We start from the raw sequence: 21,395 nt of genomic DNA, 5'->3' as shown, positions 1-21,395 counted from the left end.
GAACTATAATTAATTTTCACAAAGGCAAGAGCAGGGGACAGCAGAGAAGGAGGACTCTTTAAAAGAGCTTCCGAGAAGCTCTTTTGACCTAAATCAGGTTGGAGATTTTCCAAGAACCATCTGGTATTTAGTCACCTCACCACGGGATAATTTTTCTCTTTTGTCTGGCAGTCTGTTTATTTTCCTTCTTGAGGATCCAGCATCAAACAGAATAAAAAATGACCTTTGACTGGTTCTTTTTGTGGCATGCAATGAAAGAACTGATCCAAAAAAGTTCAATGTTCGAATAAGCACCTACTGAACTTGAAAGGAATGTTGGAAGCAGTTGGGAAAACAAGATTACATCTTGAAGTTATGTATCTGTAGCATTTCTTTATTCTATGACCACACAGGGAAGTCATCACAGCTGGTCTTCTTTAGAGTTAAATCACAGAGAAGTGACTGCAGAAGTCTTACCAGAGACTTTACAGTTCCAAAGTCTTAAATTTTACCTGCTGAGAATAAGCATCCCTATACAGCTTTAAAATAAAACAACCTTGCGCGGACAGCCAGCTCATCTTCCAAAGAACATTCCATGTTCCGTGGGAATGGCAGAACACATCTGCTACTACTTCCTTAGGAATGGGGGAATACTAAATTAATATTTTAATACAATATCACACTCGTAACCTGTCAAACTTGGCAAACTCATTTGACAACCAAATTGGGAAAGTCATAAAATGCCACATGGAAAATTAGATGATGACAACAAAGTCTTACAAAAAGCTTGACAGTTGTGCTTGACTGAACTCTGAACAAGATACTAATTTCACTCATGTAGAGCACATGGCTGTTGACTGCTCTTTTCTCCCAGCCACTCACCTGTCCAGTCAGATTCTCCTATCCCTTCTGCCAGTTCTTGTTAGTACTAATGATACCAAGTATGTGTACACATGACAGGTCTATGTCATTTGCTCTCCATTTTCCCAGAGCAGACTGTCACACAGACTAAGCAAAACCAGCAAAAGAAATGAGACCTAGTCTAACGGACAAAAAAATCCCAAACCAAAAACAACAACTCAAAAACTCAGCACTTTGCGCTACGTTTAATAGGGTGGGAAAAAATTCACAGTCAACATACAGAATACATTGAGTTAAAAATATCTTTGTGAATACCAAAGCTACAGTGGGGCAAATGTTATCATTAACAGGAGCATTCCCAGTTCTCCAGTTAACAAGACATGAAGCTGGGAAGTCTTGGCTTTCACTCTGCTCTTGATGGACACTTACATCACCTTGGTAAACTACACAGGAGGGGAGAGGAGGTGTACATATGTGCACATGCTTGTTCATGTGTATACATAAAAAAATAAACTTTCTGCATTTTCTTCACCAGTGTTCCAATGTGTTAAGTGATCATCACACTGTTTCTGTAAAGCCCCCTGGCCATTCTCCACCTTAAGCTTATTAATACATAGAAGGCAACAAAATTTGGAAGGAATTTCTTACAAGCTGCAACTCAGCTCAAACTGATCATCTGAAAATCAGTTTTATCTTCAGCTGCACAAATTCTCTACACCAGATAACACAATGTGCATGTTTCATGTGAAATGCATCCGACAAAGTTCAGGCCAAACCAGCAAGCCAACACAAGACAATAAAACAACTTGAGTGGGGACGACGAAGTACTTAAGGGGCTTCAGCTATGCACCCTTTTGACTGGGTCTATTTCAGACTGTGAGATTTCTCAGGTAAAATTGTAACTTTACATCACAGCAGTCTAATCACCAATAAAAATAATAATAAAAAAAAAGAAAACAACAGAGTCAATTATATTGCTCCTACTCATGTCCACAGCAAAAAATAAGGTTCTGTAACTGTACAAACAGATCTCTATTACATTTTTAAAAAATAATTTATAGCATTTTTCATTTCTGCCAAAAAGACTCAGTCTTTAATTTATATCAGAAGAAAAAAGATGTTAGACTTCGGCTTACTTCATAAGAATACACTTACTAAAACAACCAAAACATAAGTAAGTTAAATTCTGCCATAACATTTACCTTATCAATCAATTAGAAATCAAAAAAATTAAATGGAGTTAAAACTATAAGTACTCTTCATATAAAATATTTCTGCTACCATTTTTTGAATTTAGCATCCTGAATCAAAAGTAATAAAATATCTACACCAAAAGCCAACAATATTTAGTTAGTAACACAATAAACAACATACTGTGGAATCTAATTTTAAGTACTTTATATGTAGTCTTCTAGAATAAATTATCCACAAGGCCTCTGGAAAAAGAAGCTTGTAGGATACAGTACTATCACAAACATTAGCATATACCTCTAAACAACAAAATGGGATGGGAGTATATCTTCAAATATATTTCACTTTGCAGAAAAATTCTAGGCTGAAGAGTGATGTTATATGCTCTTTATTACTGTGAAAAAATTACTCAGGTTGATTGACTTGATTATATTTGAATTTTCTTGCTTTTTTTCTCACCCAACGACTTTAACATGACAATTTTAAAAAGGAAAAAGAAAAAAAATTATCCTCTGGCTAGTGCTTTAATTTTGAAGTGCTGCAATTATATTAAAGTTATACTACTTCTGCTTAAATACTGACTAATTAAAAAAGTTTCAACTTACTTTTGTCATGTATCACATTCTGAATGTATCTACTGAACTCCCACTCCGAAATAAATCGTGAACATGAGGAAAAGATAATTTATGAGTTGCCAAGCAACTAGATTTTAACACTTACTTTTGTGAAGATCTGAAAAAAGTCAATTGCAGGTGGCAATTGAGACTCATCCTGGGTCTCAGTTTTCAAATACAGTTGCAAAGTCTGTGCAAGGTGCCCGAGGCCATCTTTCATTTCTTTACTTAACCGTTCAGTGTCTTATGGGGAAAGAGGAAAAAAAGTAGAACATGTCATAAACAGAACATTTCACCAACATTTTTAAAACATCCAATGGCAGCCATATAGTCTAGACATTTCCAGTCCAGGAATTAATCTTGACAGAGGGCAATTTTGACAGAGAGCAGACATTTCTCATTTTTTGTGACAGTTACCTATCAACACAGAAGAGTTTATCAGGTTGCTACTGCCAAATCATATGACTACAACAGCAAGTTAAAGATCAAAGGCCGACAGATAAAGCAGATGTGTAAACAGATGTAAGACATTACATACAAAAATTAGGCATCTGGGTTTGTAACATTAACCACATTAGAAATATGCTTGGAACTTTATGCAGCAGTGCATACTTTTATACTGTATTCTCCATAAATGTGTAAGAAACACTTTATGCTGGCAGATGAAACAGAAAAATATTTATGAACAAAAGGAATTTCATACAGAGCAACTGGCAAACAATGAATATGAAGGAATATGAATAAGTATCACTTTATTATAAAGCACCACTATTCATGTTGAGCAGCTAGAAATCCTGAAGCAGAAAGAATCACAGTGCCTCATTTTCTAATTAAGTGATTATGGATGCATCAGGTCTCTGGTAACATGGAAAGTGAAACTGCTGCTGCCCTAGCAAGCTCACTGCCTGACTACCTGATTCACACTTTCTTTTTCCTACCAGTTAGTACAAAAGGGAGAATGTGAAGCTGAACGTATTCAAGCACCAGCCTATAACAAAAGGCAGAGATTTATGATGCACTATGAATCAATTTTATCTTTGCATAATGGTGAATTGCTATTTTATTATGAACATCTGCAGATGCTCAGAGCACCACCCAAGTGCAATTAACACTGTGGATGTTTGCAGGTGATTTTGCAAGCATGAATGAATGTAAATGTTAGAAATCCAGACATGTATGTTTTTCACAATGTACAGAAAATCTCTGGTATAGAAAAGTATAATATCTATAAGGACTGTGTCTTCAAAGAAGCAGCAAACTTTTAGATTACTAAAACAATCAAGTTTAAAAAATATAGAAGAAAAATTATAAACACACACTTGCATTTCTTATATAATACTCCATTGAAAACAAAAATGCTTTTTCCTTCAAAGGTAATTATTCAAGACAACATGTGATTTCCCTTAAACTATCTATACACTGCAAAATGTGATATAACATAGAGAGAAAGGCATGGTTTCTTTCATTATTGGCAAATAAAACAACCCTAGACTAAAGAAGATAAATCATATAAGAAGCATGCTACAAATGGACACTGTAGCTTAGGACAGATGTGAACATGAATACCAAAACCAGCTGGAACTTCAGGGAGAACTGATAGAGATGGAAGCAGAATGCAATTATCCACACTGGAATTTTTCCAGGACATCAGATCTAATGATCAAAATAAAAAAAAAAAAAACCCCATGGGAATTTTAATGGAAAATTATCAAGACCTGGTTTTCTAAGCAGATAAGAAAACAAAGCCAAAAGCAAAATGAAATTTGTGATTTTTTTAATTTTTTGTTTTTAAGAAACTTTTTTCAATTGTTTAAGGAACCTGGTGTGGGAGACAAAATGCTATAAAGGGCCTATGAAAAAAATTTTAAATAAGGCATGGGGATTTGATTATGTAACTCTGATACTAATACAAGTAAAGAAGAAAAAAATATCTGCCCCAAAATACAGCAGACAAACTATTCTCTGAATACTGAGTCTTGGTAAGTAAAAACAAAGATGATTTCTAAATTACTGTAACACATAGAAACCCCAGAGAACTAAGGAAGGAAGGAATTGTCTAGAGATAAATGAGACCTAGCAAAAGTGACAATGCTCAGAGAGACCCCTCCTACTTATTCTGAGTTTCAGGGAATCCAAAGGAATTTCAAGGAACCATGGAGATTGGGAAAAAACTTCATAAGGGGCTGGATGCCTCCACATGCTTTGTGGTTTTTCATGTTTCATTTGTTTTAGCAGATAATTATTCAATAGTGTAGAAAACTTTATATGCTTCTATTCATTTGTATGTCTCCCACACTAAAAACCAACCCACAGTATAAAGTAATGTTGAAAAGTAACAGTGTAAAGCAAAATGAGACAGCATAGTGTCAATAACTATTTTCAAAAATAAAATATTTTGGAATTACAAGTATGGGGGGGAAAAGAAAACCCAAAAAAAGATAGAGTATCAATGAGAATTCTGTCATATTTGTGATCAGTGTTGAAACATTATCTTCTTATTATAATTTATTATATATTGTATTATAACTTATTATATAATGTATCTTGTATATACTTATTATATTAATGAAAACGCATTTCTGACTTTCCTATAGATCCCACAAAGAAACAAAAAGTTTATCAATCAATACCACTCATAAATTGTGCAGCAACTGGGGAAATTGTTATGAAATAACAGGAACTTTTGGAGCATACAGAGGCAGCAAAAAACATCACAGCTACTACCAGCTCTCACACCAACCCAAAACACTTTTGGATTATTTTAACTCCAGAACCATAGACACCATCTATCCACTCTAACAAGGATGCCAGAAAAACAACACAAGTAAAGAGTTAGATAAAACCTTTACATAAGATTATGCATAGGCCATTTGTACTGTAGTCTGAAGTATCAACTTCAATTAATGTGTTAATGTCCTAAACACTTGGTGCTGTGGAGTTAAGATTCCACAGGAATTGTTATTAAGACTCAGAGTAAGTACAGGCGAAACACTACCTGTGGATCTCTCATTTGTCTTCTCTTAAACTAACTGGCTATGCACCAGTTGTTTCTGTATCAGTGAGAGGACAGTCATCCCATCTATATCACAGGCCATATCACCATTTCCTTCAGAATGAGAATTTTAGCAGAAGCTTCTGGCCCCTCTACAGACTTTTGGACCATTTATCCATTGCAGATCAGGCCTGTTCAACACCAAGCTTCTCTCCAGACAACTTACCACAGTCCCCATGTCTCCAGTCAAGTCAAGGAAAGCTGAGATCATCTCCTGAAGGGTACTGAGAAACCCCAGTCTGTATGGAATGATCAGTTACAAAAAAATCTTTGTCTATACTAGAGACAACTGCTATACAAGTGATCAATATTTAATTTTTAAAGGAAGACTCTTTTATTGAGCTCCTCCTGTGCCACTCTGCAATCAGCCATTGGTACAATAAAGACTCTTTCTTTGGATCCCAGCAGTGTAACAAAGCATAAAAGTCCATAGTCTCTGTTTTCCATAAACCTTTGTTACACGAATTAAGAATATCAATTGCAGAAAATCACCATGTTTTAAATGGCTGAAATCTATCCATTTTAATTTGCTGCCTTACCAAGGTCTTTTGCCCTTGCAGTCTGGGAGAAGGCAGAAGAATGTCAGGGTGTTCAGAAGTAAAATTAATGCTATGTATTGTATTTTTTATGTTTATATGGGTTTTATTTCTAACTAACTACACCAATTGATCAAGGTGGTTTGTAGCGAAAACTCCGAATATTAAAAAAACATTGAGGTAATCAAAATATTCACATCACCCTCCACAAAATCCCTCTAAATAAGATGCAAAAATGAACCAAGCATGTATGTCTTCTTTTCTAACTCTTCAAGATGCCACAAAATATGAAAAAAATGTTTTCTATTTCAACATTTTCTCTACTGAGAGATTTTAATGAGCATCATTTTCTATCCAAGCAGCTGAAACTTGTGAAGCCACAAAAGTAATAACTGCACAGTTTCATCTCTTTTCTCTATTGAAAGGTCATGTATAAGAAAAATATACATATATCCCTTTTAAGTTTAACTTTCCTATTTCTGGAAGTTATTTTGAAGCTTTATGCAATAGCACATAGGTATTAAAAAGTAAAACCTCAATGTAAAAATGTATGTACTATTGTATATATATGTAGAAATATTAACACTGTATGTAGTAAGGCAGTCGCTGGGTAAATTAAAAAATGAGAAGGCAAGATGTTCATTGTAAAATGAGAAAATAAAAATACTAAAGCAAAATAAACAGGTGAAGGTTTTGCTTCAAGACAACAGACACGTTTTTCTTTTTATCTTTGAAATAACTGTTCCTTCCCACAGAGGTTTTTGTCTTTGATTCTGTCACTCTACGGAGCAAACGTTCAGAAGGCAAGCTGCAAGAAAATCAGATGGCCCTTTCGTAAAGCAGACCTTGGAAGTATTTTCTGAATTCTGGCTGGCAATTACTTACTCGACTGAAGATCAGAAAAAGAGTAGAGTCTCTCAGAAGGGCATACTGATTGTCTGAGCTGTAGAGGAAAAATATAATTAACACTTACATAGCATGTTTTATCTTGAAAACACTCTACAAGACAGATGATTCCATGTAAGATAATTAAGTAAGGCCAACAACATCAACATCAATCCAGGACTTTGCATAAACTACCCTAAAAAATATTTATTTGTTGCTACAAGACTTTCTACCAATTTTAATTTTTTAACACTTTGGCAGCTTACCTTTAGTAACATACTTTAGCCCTTTAGAGCATAATTGCAATCAGCTTATGAGGTTTGTAGTTTCAGAGTTCATGTGACTATAATTAATGCACAGTATTGCTAGGTACATATTTTCCCTTTAAAACTATCATGCACAAACTCTTCACAACAATGTATAAAATAAATGTGAAATCATGCTTTACCACCTCAGACCACAACAGTGGCCCGCACTTTTATCCAATACAGACAGCATCTTAGGTTCAGCAAAAAAAATTAGCAAATCCCTCGATTTACAATCCCACACATGTATAATCTGCTTGAACTAACAGAAAATTTAGTCCATATAGGGTAATCAAACCATAGGAATGTCAAACACCCAGGGCTTCCAAGTGAGTTCAGAAAAATATTTAAAAAACGAACTGAGATTAAGAGAACCCAAAATGGAGAGCATGGCATTATGCCCTCTAAAGAAAGGGCTAGCTGCTAGTGCTTCTGCCCTTACCACTCATTCAAATACCAAGGCTTCCATTAGGTTAATAAAAAAGCACCAATAACTTCTATAATATTCAAGGGAAAACAGTGTCTCCCTATGTTTTCCTTCCAGACTGGAATAAGCTTACAATATTACCACATAGCCATAGGAAAGGAAAGTCAATAAACATGTCCCTTGAGCTTAGTTATGTCCATTTTGGAATCTCTTGATCCTTCCAGCATTTCTGCAAATTAATCAGTAAATTTGCAATGCAATTTGCAGTCTAATTTTTTTCAGCATTCCCAGTCACTTCAGCCTTGTAGCTCATAATTACATTAAAAATGTAGAGTGAGAAAGCATTTATCAGAATTTGCTGCACTGAATCAATCTAAAAGAACATCACTTACTAGTTTAAAAACAATCCTGCCAGCAAGTCTGACAGAGTCTGGAGGAAAATTTGGCTCAATGCTCTTAAGACACCTGCATTCCTGCTTGTGGTCCATCCAAGCTTCTTTCTATCAGGATATTTTTAAAAGGAAGAAAAGGAAAATAAAGCGCATTTTATTTTACATAACCTGTATTTTAATATATTATATATATATATATAAAACTATATATATATAGTTATCTATAGTTATATATGCAAACAAACAGGCTCAAAACAATGCACACTGATTCTCATACGTTGTGGCATGAAGCAGTGACAGTATGTAACTGCTTCCCAAGATTGGAGAGAAATAGAAAGGATGCTATCTAACATACACAAAACTCTAGGCACGTGTTCACTCAGCAATCAAGCCTGCGGATGCCTTCAGAGTCCATTCACTGCACTAAATGCAGCTGCTCTAATGCAGTGGTCAAGTTTTCAGTGCTGCAAAAACTGTCCCCAAACATCCCCGAGCTGATGAAATATCAATGCCCACAGCTGGGAGGACTGATAGCAATATTTTTCACCAGTTCAGACCAGGAGTGGTCACTGATACCAAAACAGAAGACAGAACCAAAACTATTTTATTTGCATATATTACCCAAACCTGTTATTTTTGTTTCATGGGCCACTTAGGTTCGAATGGCAGAGACAGACTAACACTTCCATAGCAGTGTAATAAATTAATCTGTAAATAAAAATTCGTAAAGGTATAAATAAGATATGTAAGTGTTGTAATAATATAAAATCCAAAATGTACAAAAAAACCTTTCTCCAAGTCTGGCCGGGAGTTTCCTCCAAAAAGCAACGGATTGCAGCCAACACCCAGATAACGAACATTAGCTCGGAAAATAGACAGGACGAGGGCCATCAGGAAAACAAAAGAACTAGCTCGGAGGAGATATCCATCTCCGGACCTGACCAACGTCCCTGCAGATCTCTGTTGGGAAACAATCAGGTCGACAAAAGACAAGCCTCGGAAAGAGGATCCGTCGCTAGACCTGAACGCCCCACCTGTCAAACCAGTGTTGGAGATGCAATCAACGGAAACAAAAGGAAAGACTCTGCCGAGATACCCATCGGCACCGATCCCGGATCACACCACTTTTGCCTTGATAACCCAAATTGAAATACATACAGAGTCTCTTTACATATGAGGAGACTCTGTCCGGACACTAGTTAGGTCTATTTTTCCAAGCCAGGAAATCCATTCACCGAACAATCAAGAACACTTGGTGAATGGAGCCTGCTTGGAATTTTAGCCTGAAGACTTAAAATCTCTATAAAACCCCAAGCCTGAGAACACTCAGACCTGGATTTGGGAACCCTACACCTCCGGTGTAGACCCTGTCCACCCAGCGCTGCGCTGACCATTTTTATTGTGTTTTTTTTTTTCTCATTGTTTGTTCTTTGTTGTTTATTAATAAATTTCTCTTTTTAATTTTATCCCGAAATTGCCTTTGCATTTATAACAGCAGGGAAGACTCAGGATGACAAGATAATGGAAACATTGAAATAAGTTTCTTTTTTTGTCTACCATTCATTGTTGCCACTAGATTAGTGCAGAAGAGCAGCAAGAATGAGTTTTCAGCTAAAGAAACATGTCGCAAGAAAATTTCTGATCACCTCTTTTTCCTGTCTTCAGTCTCTACAAGCAGAAACTTCTGTTTATAATATACAAAAACTCCAAGTCCATTCATTTACATACTACATACTTACACATTTTATTTGTATTTTCACAGTTTATGTTTGAAGCCACACAGCTGTTTCGAATAGTTTTAAAAGCAAATTAAAAGAACAGGCCACAACAAAAATTTGCTACAATGACAAGTACTCAGAACCAAGTGCTTCTGAACATGACATTTTCTCACAAATATGCAGTCAGGGAAGAAAACATGAACCTAGTGAGTGCCACAGAGAAAATGATTGTCTAATGTTAAGTACATGTTCAACAATTTTAAAAAAAGAGAAAAGGGCAGAGCTATGTGTAAGGGCACATCAGACCTGGAGATGCTGACATGCAAGTTATAAAGATTCCAAAGGCAATCACACAATTTTTTATTAATCTGCATTTAAGTGAGGGAATTGTTTCAGATAACTAGGTTACAGCACCAGTAGCATTTATTATATTTCATTCAGGATTTTTTCCCCTGTGGCTTACACATAATAAATAAATGGAACTTTTTATTTCTTCCAGATACATGAGAGATTTGTGATTTCATTTCTTTTACCCATAACTCTACAAGGGGAAAAAATGACACCAAGAAGACATTAATCCAAATACAGTTAGTGTCACATGCTGTCCAACAAATTAAAGTTAAGTATTTAGTGTTGAATAGAATTATCCTAGTCTAGAAAAAACAAGGTCATGCTTGAAAATGTCCAGACATCATTCTGTGTAATATACTTATATTGGCATTTTTATCCAACTTAAACTAAAAATGTTCCTAGGAGTAAGCTTTTATCTGTCAAATTATTTTCTCTACATAAATGTTGCACAGAATTTTAAACATGCTAGAGGTGACATCAAAATGATTAATAACTTACCCGACCAATATAGCTCCAATGAGATGAAATATGCTGTACCACATAGCACTATATTCCATGTTTCCTTGAGAGCATTCCCATGTGAGAAGAACAGTTCAAACATACACCTTTTGTGAATCAGCACCTTGGCTAAAACTGATGCTAAAAAGGAATCACCCTGATTCCTCTGCAGAAGGAGCTGGAATGGGGATTGCCAGTCACTTTTTCCCAAATGATCAGGGAATTATATATATAAAATGTATTAAATATAATGAAATTCAACAATATTTATTCTTACTATCTATACAACATGGATACAAATTACAGGACAAGATGAAAACAAGGACTTGTGACCCTGGAGAGACCTACTTTTAAAGTCAGTCTCTAACAATACTTACTGGTTGCACTTACGTTAGTCCCACATTTCTTAGAGGTGGGAGGGTTTTCTTCATTCTGTGTATCCTGGCCTTCAGTCAAGGTTTTTATATTCTATATCTAGCATGAGTATAAACACTGCAGTGCAGATACATGTCCACCTGGTACGACCCTTCCCCCCATGCCAGGGAAGGTCTTCCAATTTTGCAAAGATTTCTTTTTCCCCGGCTAGAAATGAACACTAATAGAAGGAAGCAAAGAAAGGCAAGTGAACAGTACAGGGCAATACAAAACCCTCCTCCTCAAGGCTTCACTACACTTAGGAACTTGGAAAGAGTATCTTTCTGTTTATCTCCTCCCAAAGCATCGTCTCTTCTTCAACCTCAGTGTATCCCAAGTGCAAATCCTCAGGCTTCACACAAGTGAAACTGGTCAGCACCCCCATGGCTACAGGGATGGTGCAGCACAGAGCTCTTCACTGGTGGCAGATTGAGACTCTGCCTGCTGAACCAGCCCCAGACCAGCTCCAACGCCTCCCTGCACAGCCCAGCCCCAGGATCACCTCCTGCTGGCTCAGGTCACAGGCCAGGCCCCCTCACAAATGCCTTCAATGTCTCAGATATTTTCAGCTGAGCCATTTTGCCAATGCACATCCATTCTTTCACAGACATACACTATTGCTGTCTCCCCGTGGAGCCTGAATCTACAAAAGATCCTAAACCAATGTTGATGAAACAAGGGTTTCCCATATCTTCTATGCAAGATCAAAATAAATGAACACTTCCTGCAGAATAATATGCTAATAAAAAGCTGTTAAAAGACTAGAGCTGAATAACAAATAAAGTAAAAAAAATCAACACAATATATTTTTCCATTAGAAGGTTTTGATCTGTTAAAAGTAAATAATCTGTAATTTCCAAAGCATTGTTTGAATTTTCACACATCTTTTTAATTATGGTATTTTACCTTTATTACAATATTTCAATAATGTTTGATAATATCACATTCTGAATTCTGACTGAAATTACTCTTCCATTTTTCAGGGATTATCATCTATATCATTGGTCCCCAATCTATGAGATAAGACCATATTAATAAGCGTTGCCGGGGGTGATCACAACAGTGATTATGAGGAGCAGCAGACGTGATAACCCTACCTTAGGAGAGACACCCAGATGATATAACATTGCTAGGAGGCAGGCAGCCCATGAAATTAGGTATCAACAAGTGGAGAGGGAGCTACAACAGGGAAATGCCAAATAGGGGCAAAAACCAATGAGGTCTGACCGAAAGAAAAAAAAATTAAATCTATATGTACTTGATCCTGAATTCAGAATTCAGTTGCAAAAGGTCACCCTTAAAGATCCCTCGTAATAAGTTCCAGTTCCACATTTCTAATACATATTTTTAATTAAATTAAAGTGGTAAAAGTGAAAACAGCTTGTTTCAACTGGACTGAAAAAGAAAAATAATGTGAATTTTTGAAATTTGGAACAACTCATAAATTTTAAAATCAACATTATGGAGATTTGTAAAAATTGTATATTCTGATTTGTATATAGGTTTTCTCCAGGACTACCAGCTCTGCATACATATTCCCTTAAAGGATAACTATTCTCACTGCAAGTTACAAAGAAGAGAAACATTTCCAAAGACTACTTCTTCTTCTTCTTAAGATTAGCCTGAAGATAGCTCTTTATACCACTTGACATTTTAAAACAAATGAAGATGTTTACAAGATATTTGCAGTTTTAAAAATGGCTCTTTTTGGTACACTCTGAAATATAAATCCCCTGTTGCATTTATATTGAAGTTTCTTTCACAAAATACACCTTTATTCTAGACCCTGTACATCTACTGAGATTAAATTTTTTAAGTCAGATTTTTATATTAATTCTGATTTCATTTAACATATTAATTACAAAACTCCAGAAAAATAACAGGTTTTAAGCCTAAGTGTTTTGAGTTCCAGTATCACACATTCAAAAATAATCAAATCATTCTGCAACTAAGTGTGAACTGCAAATTCAACTGCATCATTTGCATTTCAAAGTTATCCGTATTTGTAAAACTAAAACAGTCCTGTTTTGCAAATATTCACTTTTTTAAATGTGAAAAGTGCCATTTCGTCCCTACTGAATACCCTGCTGTTTATTTGTTGACCAGTTAGTTCAATTAGAAGTGTACATATTAATGAATTACACTTAAGCTACAGAGGCTAAGTAAGGCACAAAGCATTTGGTTTAGCTTTACTAACAGCTGCTGTAAAACCAGAGCAGCACAATGGTTTAGCCAACTTATTAGAAAAATATGAATCAGAGGACAGTTCTCAAGAGCAAAGAGCTGGTCTCAGTTTTATCTTTTTCACTTGCTTCAAGTCATCAATCCCAATAAATTCACTGCTTTGACTACAAAATGACTGGGTTTTTTCTGTTATTCTGTATCACTACATAATATCACAGGATATTACATACATTAGATCAACATTAATTTATTTATATAAATAGTTCAAGAAATTATGTAAATGCAAATACACAGCATGTTGAGCGCAGATTACTTTTAGCAGCAATAACCTGTCTCACTGAAATCCCTACCTACAACTACGGGTGGCTTCAAGCATGCAAACCCCAGAGCTGGAAGCACAAAGCAGAGATACTCAGGTTGGCTTCAGGCTATCCCTTATGAATCCTTGAAGAATGTTCACACAGTTGTGCTTCTCAAAGAGGAAGCTCCTGTTCCTACCTCCACTGCCTCTACACCTAAGTTGGAACAGGTTATTGCATTACTCCTTGCGGATTTGCTTTTGCAGGTCAGTGCCCACAGTTCAGTTCACTTTAGAGACCTGCCAACAGAAGCAGGTCTCTCCTAGAAGAGATTTGTTTTAAACTTACCTTGCAAATACTCTGGGCTTTTAAAGCCCTTATGGCCATGTTTTCCTTATGGTCTCCCATAATAAATCTACCTGTGGCATTATTATTGATGCTACAGTAAGCACCTAATGTACGTTGCACACATTTGCCATACAATGAATCAAAATGACAGATCTTCCTCTTTTCCCTCTCCATATGTTTTAATCCCCAAAAGGAGGAATTTGTGGTGTCTTGAGAACACTACAGATTATATTAAAGCAGGATTGTTTATAGAAGCACATGATACGTGACAAGATCAGCCCTGAGAAGAAAGACTTGGGGAGAAAGACTTGGGGGTGTTGGTTGAAAAGAAGCTTAACATGACCCAGCCATGTGCAGCTCAGAGAACCAAACGTGTACTGAGCTGTGTCCAAAGCACTGCGGGCAGCCGGGCAAGGGAGGGGATTCTGCCCCTCTGCTCTGCTCTGGTGAGACCCCACCTGGAACACTGCATCCAGCTCTGGGGTCCCCAACATAAGAATAACATGGAGCAAGTCCAGAGGAGGGCCACAAAGATGACCAGAGAGCTGGAGCACCTCTCCTAAGGCGACAGGCTGAGCAGTCACCTTCCAGTACCTAAAGGGGGGGGCTATAAAAGAGCTGGAGAGGGACTGTTTACACGGCATGTAGTGATAGGACAAGGGAGAATGGCTTCAAACTGAGAGTACATTTAGCTTAATTAGGAACAACTTCTTTACTGTGAGGGTGGTGAGGCACTAGAACAGGTTGTCCAAAGAAGCTGTGGGTGCTCCATTCCTGGAAGTGTTCAATGTTAGGCTGAATGGCATGCTTCGAGCAATGCTTTCAGCAACCTGATCTAGTGGAAGGTGTCTGCCCATGGAACTATATGATCTCTAAGATCCCTTCCAACACAAACCATTCTATGATGTTTTCATTCCATGATCGTTGGAATGTCAAAGACTTAAAAAGTTATAGAGTATTACTGCTAGTCTACTTTGACTAGTAGTTGCTTTTCCTTATATTTCTCTATTTAGGAAAAGAAAAAAAATAACACACACCTTCCCCCAAAAAATAACCACTACCAACCCTCAGTCTCCCACCAAAAAAAAAGAATTACAGTGCAAAACTATGAGGAACTATTTAAAACTTCAAATGTTCTATGAGGCAATCCTATAGATCTAGTCAAATATAAAAGCTGAGAATTTGGGCATTTGAGAACTTTTCACTTTTGGGAAATACTTCATAGGATAGAATCACAGGATAAGTCAGGCTGAATGGCTCTATGGAGATCTCTAGTTGCAAAGCAGGGTCAGCTCTATGGTGAGATCCAGCTCAGAGCTTTATCCAGTAGGGTCTCCAAACCCTCAAACACAGAGATTACACAAACACCCTAGCCAGCCTGTCCCGCCTCCTGGCTGTCAAGAGCTTTTCCTTGTATCCCATATGAACCTTTGGGCTTTCAATTTAAGCCTGTTGTCCCTTGTCCTCCTGCCATGCACCATTTTTCTTCTTGAAAACCTCCTCAGAGATGCAGTTTTTTTTAAGGCCTTGTCTTCTCAACACATTCTTGATCATTATTTCCTCTTAAAAAACTGTAATATAGAATTTACCATTATAAAAAGTACTCTTAAAATACAAATCGTTTTACTGTAAAATTGGCTTAAAGCTACAGATAGTGAAGCTTGAGAATTATTCCTCCCCCTCTCACTAAGTACAGTCAAACACATTTCAGCTTAGTTTTGTCTTTTGTACTGATCAGAATCTTATATTTGTAGCTATAAAAATACTCAAATAAAACAAGGCAGCATGTTTACCCACCCTGTCCAAAATTACAAATAAACTTCAGTGTGGAGGTATGACAACATGCAAAATGAATGGAGACTCTGTAAAAAAAGTATTCAAATGCCTGTTTTCTTAAATGCTTTATAGCTGTTATTTTTCATCTTACCTGACAGGATCTACCACAGTATTTAGCAACCTTGCACTGAGAGCATCTGTGCAGCTTTTTATTCCTGTAAAAAAAGAAAAACAAACAAACCAGAAAAAGGGTTATAAATACAGATGGCATTTTGTATTTATCTTTCTTACCTAATTAGCAATTTACAAATATTCCAACTCACAAAAAAATATCTTAAAAACAAGAATAGTCTAAAATGCACTGTAATGCAAGAAGAAATTGTACATAGTTATGTTCAAAGCTTTTACTTGTGTCACTCAGCACCTCTGGGGCCACTTCGGATCAACAGGAAAATTATCAAATGTGCTTTTGTCATGTAGCTGTAACTCTGAGTTTGATTTTGTAGATAACATCATAATTAGAGCTGTGCAGTACAGCTAGCTAATCTATTTACTTATTATCTGAGTCTTGTCTTAAGCAAGCAAGCATAACTATCTGTCTTAAACAAGACCTTGCTGTGAACCTGTGGCTGACATCAAATTTTATCTTTATAACACAGCCCAAAGCTGACATGTCAGCAGAAATTTCTATTCTAAGAAAACACTTACGATTAGTGGACAATGAAAATAAAATAAAAATTCATGGGCGAAGTATAAAAATCCAATGAAAACTAGCAGGAGAACTACCAGACCTATACATTACAGTCTAAAGGTTAAAAGCAGCTCCTGACTGTAGTACTGTTTTCTGATACTGTCTCAATTTAGTTATATGACTTATGAAAACATCACTGAAGTCATGTGCATTTTTTGACAGTAAGTAAGCATTAAATGTGAAAGCACACACAGAGAAAATATTGTACCTCAAATATATATGTAAAGGTATTTACTTCAGGTGTAGAAATGAGACAGATTTTGAGGCTTCCCTTCCATCTTTTTGTGGAAGATACTGAACATGATGCATTACTCTGATAACACTGCAAAGTGTTCACTTTCATTTCTTAACATGCAAGGCTGCTTATGTGAGTTATGGTCATTCATTATGCTGGGAAAACAGGATATGTTTTTGTTGCTGTTCTTAAAACCAAAGGCAGGCAATTTACATTACAGACACAACAATTATCTAGGCTCTGTGGACAGCACAGCCCTTACTACTTCCCCTCAGACTTCCTCCTGGCCACTACTCTGACCTTAGTGAAGAAGCACAGGTACCTCACTGGGTGCCACTATTCCCTTGTGAGCAGCACAGGGCTGAACACGGCTCACACCCAACAAAATATCACCAGGAGTTATTCCTCAGTACCCCCTTCTCTACAGCAAGGAAAGAGGTGTCAGTCATGCCACTGTCCCCTACTAAAGGTAATCTTAGTAATGGTATATTTGTTTTGCTATAGTGTTTTACATTTAGCTGCCTCAAATCTTATTACATAGATTAATTCAGCTTTCCGATTTAATTGGGAAATAACCGTCTAAAACAGCCTGTTTCAAACTGAGGTGGCAAGTTTAAGTGATCAGATGAAGGACTTTACTTTGTAAGATCCCTGGTGTCTGCACATCACTACCAGATGTGCTCTTTTCACTTGCACTCCCAACTGATGTGATGGAAAGATGTAATTTGCTGTCACCAAAACTCCTCTGCTGTCACCAAAACTCCTATGCTGTTGTCAGCCATCTAGAGACTGTATGCCATATATTTAGATTCCCAGACCAACTGCTTTACAACATGATTTCCTTTTACTTACACCACTTGCTCCCAAATCCTAATTTTTCTGGGGGACTTCAAAAAGGTAGAACACTATCCAAAGGCCACATGCAAACCAGACAGAACCAACACGCCCATAACTTCAATCTAGAACTTTTGGATAAACAATGTAGCCTGCTAATTTCAGCTATGATGCCAAACTGAAGAGTAGGGACATACCAGAAATACCATGGAGCACCCTCTTGCAAAAACCAACTTCACCTTCCCCTCAAATCCCACACTTGGGAAAGGTATTTTGCTGCTATATTGAAGTTTTACTATGTTTGAATTATTAAAAATAAGAGTCGATGCATTATCTTAGGACTCTTATTTGGGGAGTTTAGACAGCTGCAATTGGTCAACGATTTTGAAGAGCATTACGAACAGATCATTATCACAAAGTAAAAATCTTTTCATTTGTACTGCAAAAAAAAAATCCATATTTTGTCACACAATATTTTGTAGGTATTCATACTAACAACCAGGAGAAAAGTAATTTATAAATGTTTCAGATATATGTAGATGTTTTCCTACAGCATTCTTTATCTTCCTACCTGAAAAGCCAGACATGGAGACAAAAAAAAAACAACTAGGAACTGTTGGATTTCTACAAATAGAATCTAAAATCTTGTACATGCACAATAGGTTTTTGATTTTAAGGTGAAATGCCTGAGGATGATTCAGAATTAAAAACAAGTGTGAAATCTTCATTTTGCCAGCTGGGGAGAGCGGCTTCATCTTCAAGGCTGAGCAATGACACAACATTAACCATGTTCTGATAGAGGAAGATTTATTTCTCAATTTAGATCAGAAGCTCTTGTCAGAGTAACCTAGAACAAAAAGAGACAGCCAAGCAGGTAGAACTTTGGTTTGGTCTCCAGCTCCCCATATGCACAGCCACAGCTGTCCAGACAGTCACTCTGCAGCGTGTCCCTGTTATCTTTTACAAGGTTAACTTGTTTTACCTGGTTGTAGAGTCTCATAGGTCACTAAGGACCTTCTGGCCTCTCTGTACCTAAATAACCTATACCTTCTTTGTATTCAATATTCTACACTCTTGCCACCAGCCTCTGTGAAACTTCTCTTTATTGTTACACAGTATTAGCTGAATGTCTAAATGCTCACCCTTCTACAGAACGACTGAGCAAAAACACTTTGATGGCAGACTTTGCTTGTTCTACATGTTATTCATCAAAACACAATAATGACTCCAGAGTTTGATAACAGACCATGTGCAATTTTAGTCCCAAACACACTGAAATAAGAGCACCATAATCTCAGCAGCAACAGGTAAGATGCAGATTTCCAAAGCAGAGTAATTAAAACTTTCTGGAAGCTGAATTTATATTAATCAATACCCACAACAATCAGAGAAGTCTTTCCTAAATTTTTCACATTCTTCCATGGGAAGGCTAGATCAAATAACCTTAATACACTGCAAGCATACCTGGCCTTGGTGTATCTCTTGGCAATTTTCCAAGAGATGCCAGGATTTACTGGAATCATTAGTGTCAAGTCACCAACAAGTACTCCCTCTTTCTTTTGCAACACAACTAGCAGACGTGTTGTCACAAAGCACCAAATTCCCTCAGCAACTTCAGAAGCTCCAATACTTTAAAGGGGTATTTCCTTTGTACCCTTTGTCCCCAACGGTTAACGATGCTGCAGTAACAAACACATACAAAAAAATCTACGGGTCATCTCTCAAAACTGGAATTTTTGTCAAACTGACACTTTCAGTCAGATTATTTGAATATGGTGTCTCCCTCCTGGTGCCATTTAATGAATGAATTATCCATTCATCTTTGAGGTTTCTTTGAATGACAAGTAGATGTAGAATGCCTGTGAGAGAGCTAAATAGTAAAGCTGCTAACGAAATCATTGCTTTGCCTTCCAATCCTTCTTCCTCCTCCTGGACTAAAAAAAATTCCTCTGTATTTATAACATCTCTGGATCATGCTACACAACATACTAAGTGTAAAACAGCAAAACTTAAAGCACTAACTCTTAAATCCTTTACAGTCAGATTCATGTATTCATATATAGAGGACTTGTGCTTTTCAGAACATTTTAAGAAGTAAGGAAATTTCCCTGTTTCATTTCTGTTCTTCTCATTATTTTATTGATGTTATAGGCTTTATTAAAGGAATTTTTAAGTCACTGTCAGATACTCCCATATACTTCTTATTACCTGTAAACATCACCTGAAGATAGTATCAGGTCCCTTACAAGGTACCTACTGCATCTCACCTAATGTGACTAACTTCACAGACGAGAAAATGCACAAAATTTGATCTAAAGGATTCAGTTATACTTTAATCTCTTAAAAGGTTTCTGCTGCAACAGAAAAGGAAAGCTGCAGTGATTAAAATAAATTATTAATTTTCCAACACAGTATAAACAAGATTTTGCAAATGACCACAACCTTTTATGAAACAAGAAGCACAAGTGAGCATCTTAACCTGTACTAAAACAAACAGCCAAAACCAAAAACAACAACAAAAAACAAAACCCACTTATGTAAAGTAACAGGGGTTGCCAGCTGACCTCTAGCATAGTATTATGGTCAAGTTAAGAATCTTTCCTCTAAGAAATTTGGTTATTGCTAAACCTTGTCATCATTATGGTCTACAAACACCATTCATAGAATTAGCTCTTCCAATGTGTACTGAGAAGGCAAAAAACCAACCCCAAATGTAGAGGTGGGTAGAGGAATTTCCAAGAGATTGATATAGACAGGAAACAAAAGAAAACTTATGAGACAGGGAAAAACAACAAACCTCAACTGGAATTGCCCCAGTGGGCACACCCTGCCCAGAATTTTTTTTTCCTTTTGTTTTTTAACACATTTAAAATCTTAAGAAGAAGGTGAAGAGGTTAGCAAGGGTTTGCCTGGACTGTCAGGTCCTATCAGAGCCACACCTGCACTCTCATAACTTAAAAAATACATGTACTTTTAAAAACATCATATAACACTTCTGCTTGACAGGAAATGGCCTAATAAAATTTGAAATTCCACAACAAAAGTCAACCAAATACAATTAGACTACTTAATTTATAATGGAAGTGCATCTACACTTCTCTGCTGATTGCAGGCACTTGACTTTCAGCCCTACTCACAAGATAAGTGTCAGATATAACAGAACTGATTACCAGACTGCATTCAACATGCCTTTCTACGTAGTTTATTCACACTTCTGCCATGTCTTGCAGGAAAACAGGACTATTGCACACAAATCTCCTCCTTCATTTTTGTTGCTGATACTATTTTTCATTTAATAATCCTGCCCTGTATACATGAATGAAAAGAACAGCTCTTTCCAATACGTGACAAGTTGAACTAATTTCCTGAACAAATACTTAGACCTTTGTGATTCAGTCGAGCCTGTCAAGTGCATAGAGCCTACTTGGATTTTCCCAAGTATGTGCGTTTCAGACCTGTCACAAAGTGAAAGCAATCAATACCTACAATAAACAAAGAAGTCATTCATCATTTTAACTAACATGCCTCTATCTCCTAATAATAAAAATAAAGTTGTGAAGAGCAAACAGCCATCTTACATTTGGTAGATTTGAGCACAGGGGTTATTGTTAAATGCAATTACAGCTTTCTCTCCACACCTTTCTCCCTTCCAATAATGAGGCGCAGCAACACAGTTGGTCCCCAGCTGTTTCCCCACTGCTGACTCACACAGGCACCAGGCACTGCAGGGAAGATGGCTCTGAGG

General features: G+C 36.7%; 1 protein-coding gene across 1 annotated transcript in view; it reads right to left on the bottom strand.

Annotated features, from left to right (window-relative positions):
* The window catches only part of SMYD3 (SET and MYND domain containing 3), a 409,715-nt gene that overhangs the window by 334,160 nt on the left and 54,160 nt on the right, over window positions 1-21,395 (bottom strand). The window contains exons 2-5 of the mRNA XM_058836536.1: window positions 15,982-16,045; window positions 8,243-8,350; window positions 7,119-7,176; window positions 2,752-2,888 (exon numbers count right to left, since the gene is read on the bottom strand). Of these exons, the coding sequence (XP_058692519.1) occupies window positions 2,752-2,888; window positions 7,119-7,176; window positions 8,243-8,350; window positions 15,982-16,045 (367 nt within the window). The remainder of the gene's footprint in view (window positions 1-2,751; window positions 2,889-7,118; window positions 7,177-8,242; window positions 8,351-15,981; window positions 16,046-21,395) is intronic.

The sequence above is a fragment of the Poecile atricapillus genome, chromosome 3 (genome assembly GCF_030490865.1).
Source record: "Poecile atricapillus isolate bPoeAtr1 chromosome 3, bPoeAtr1.hap1, whole genome shotgun sequence".
Taxonomy (NCBI): Eukaryota; Metazoa; Chordata; class Aves; order Passeriformes; family Paridae; genus Poecile; species Poecile atricapillus.
Note: the sequence above shows the minus strand (reverse complement) of the source record. Positions and strands in the feature narration are given on the sequence as shown.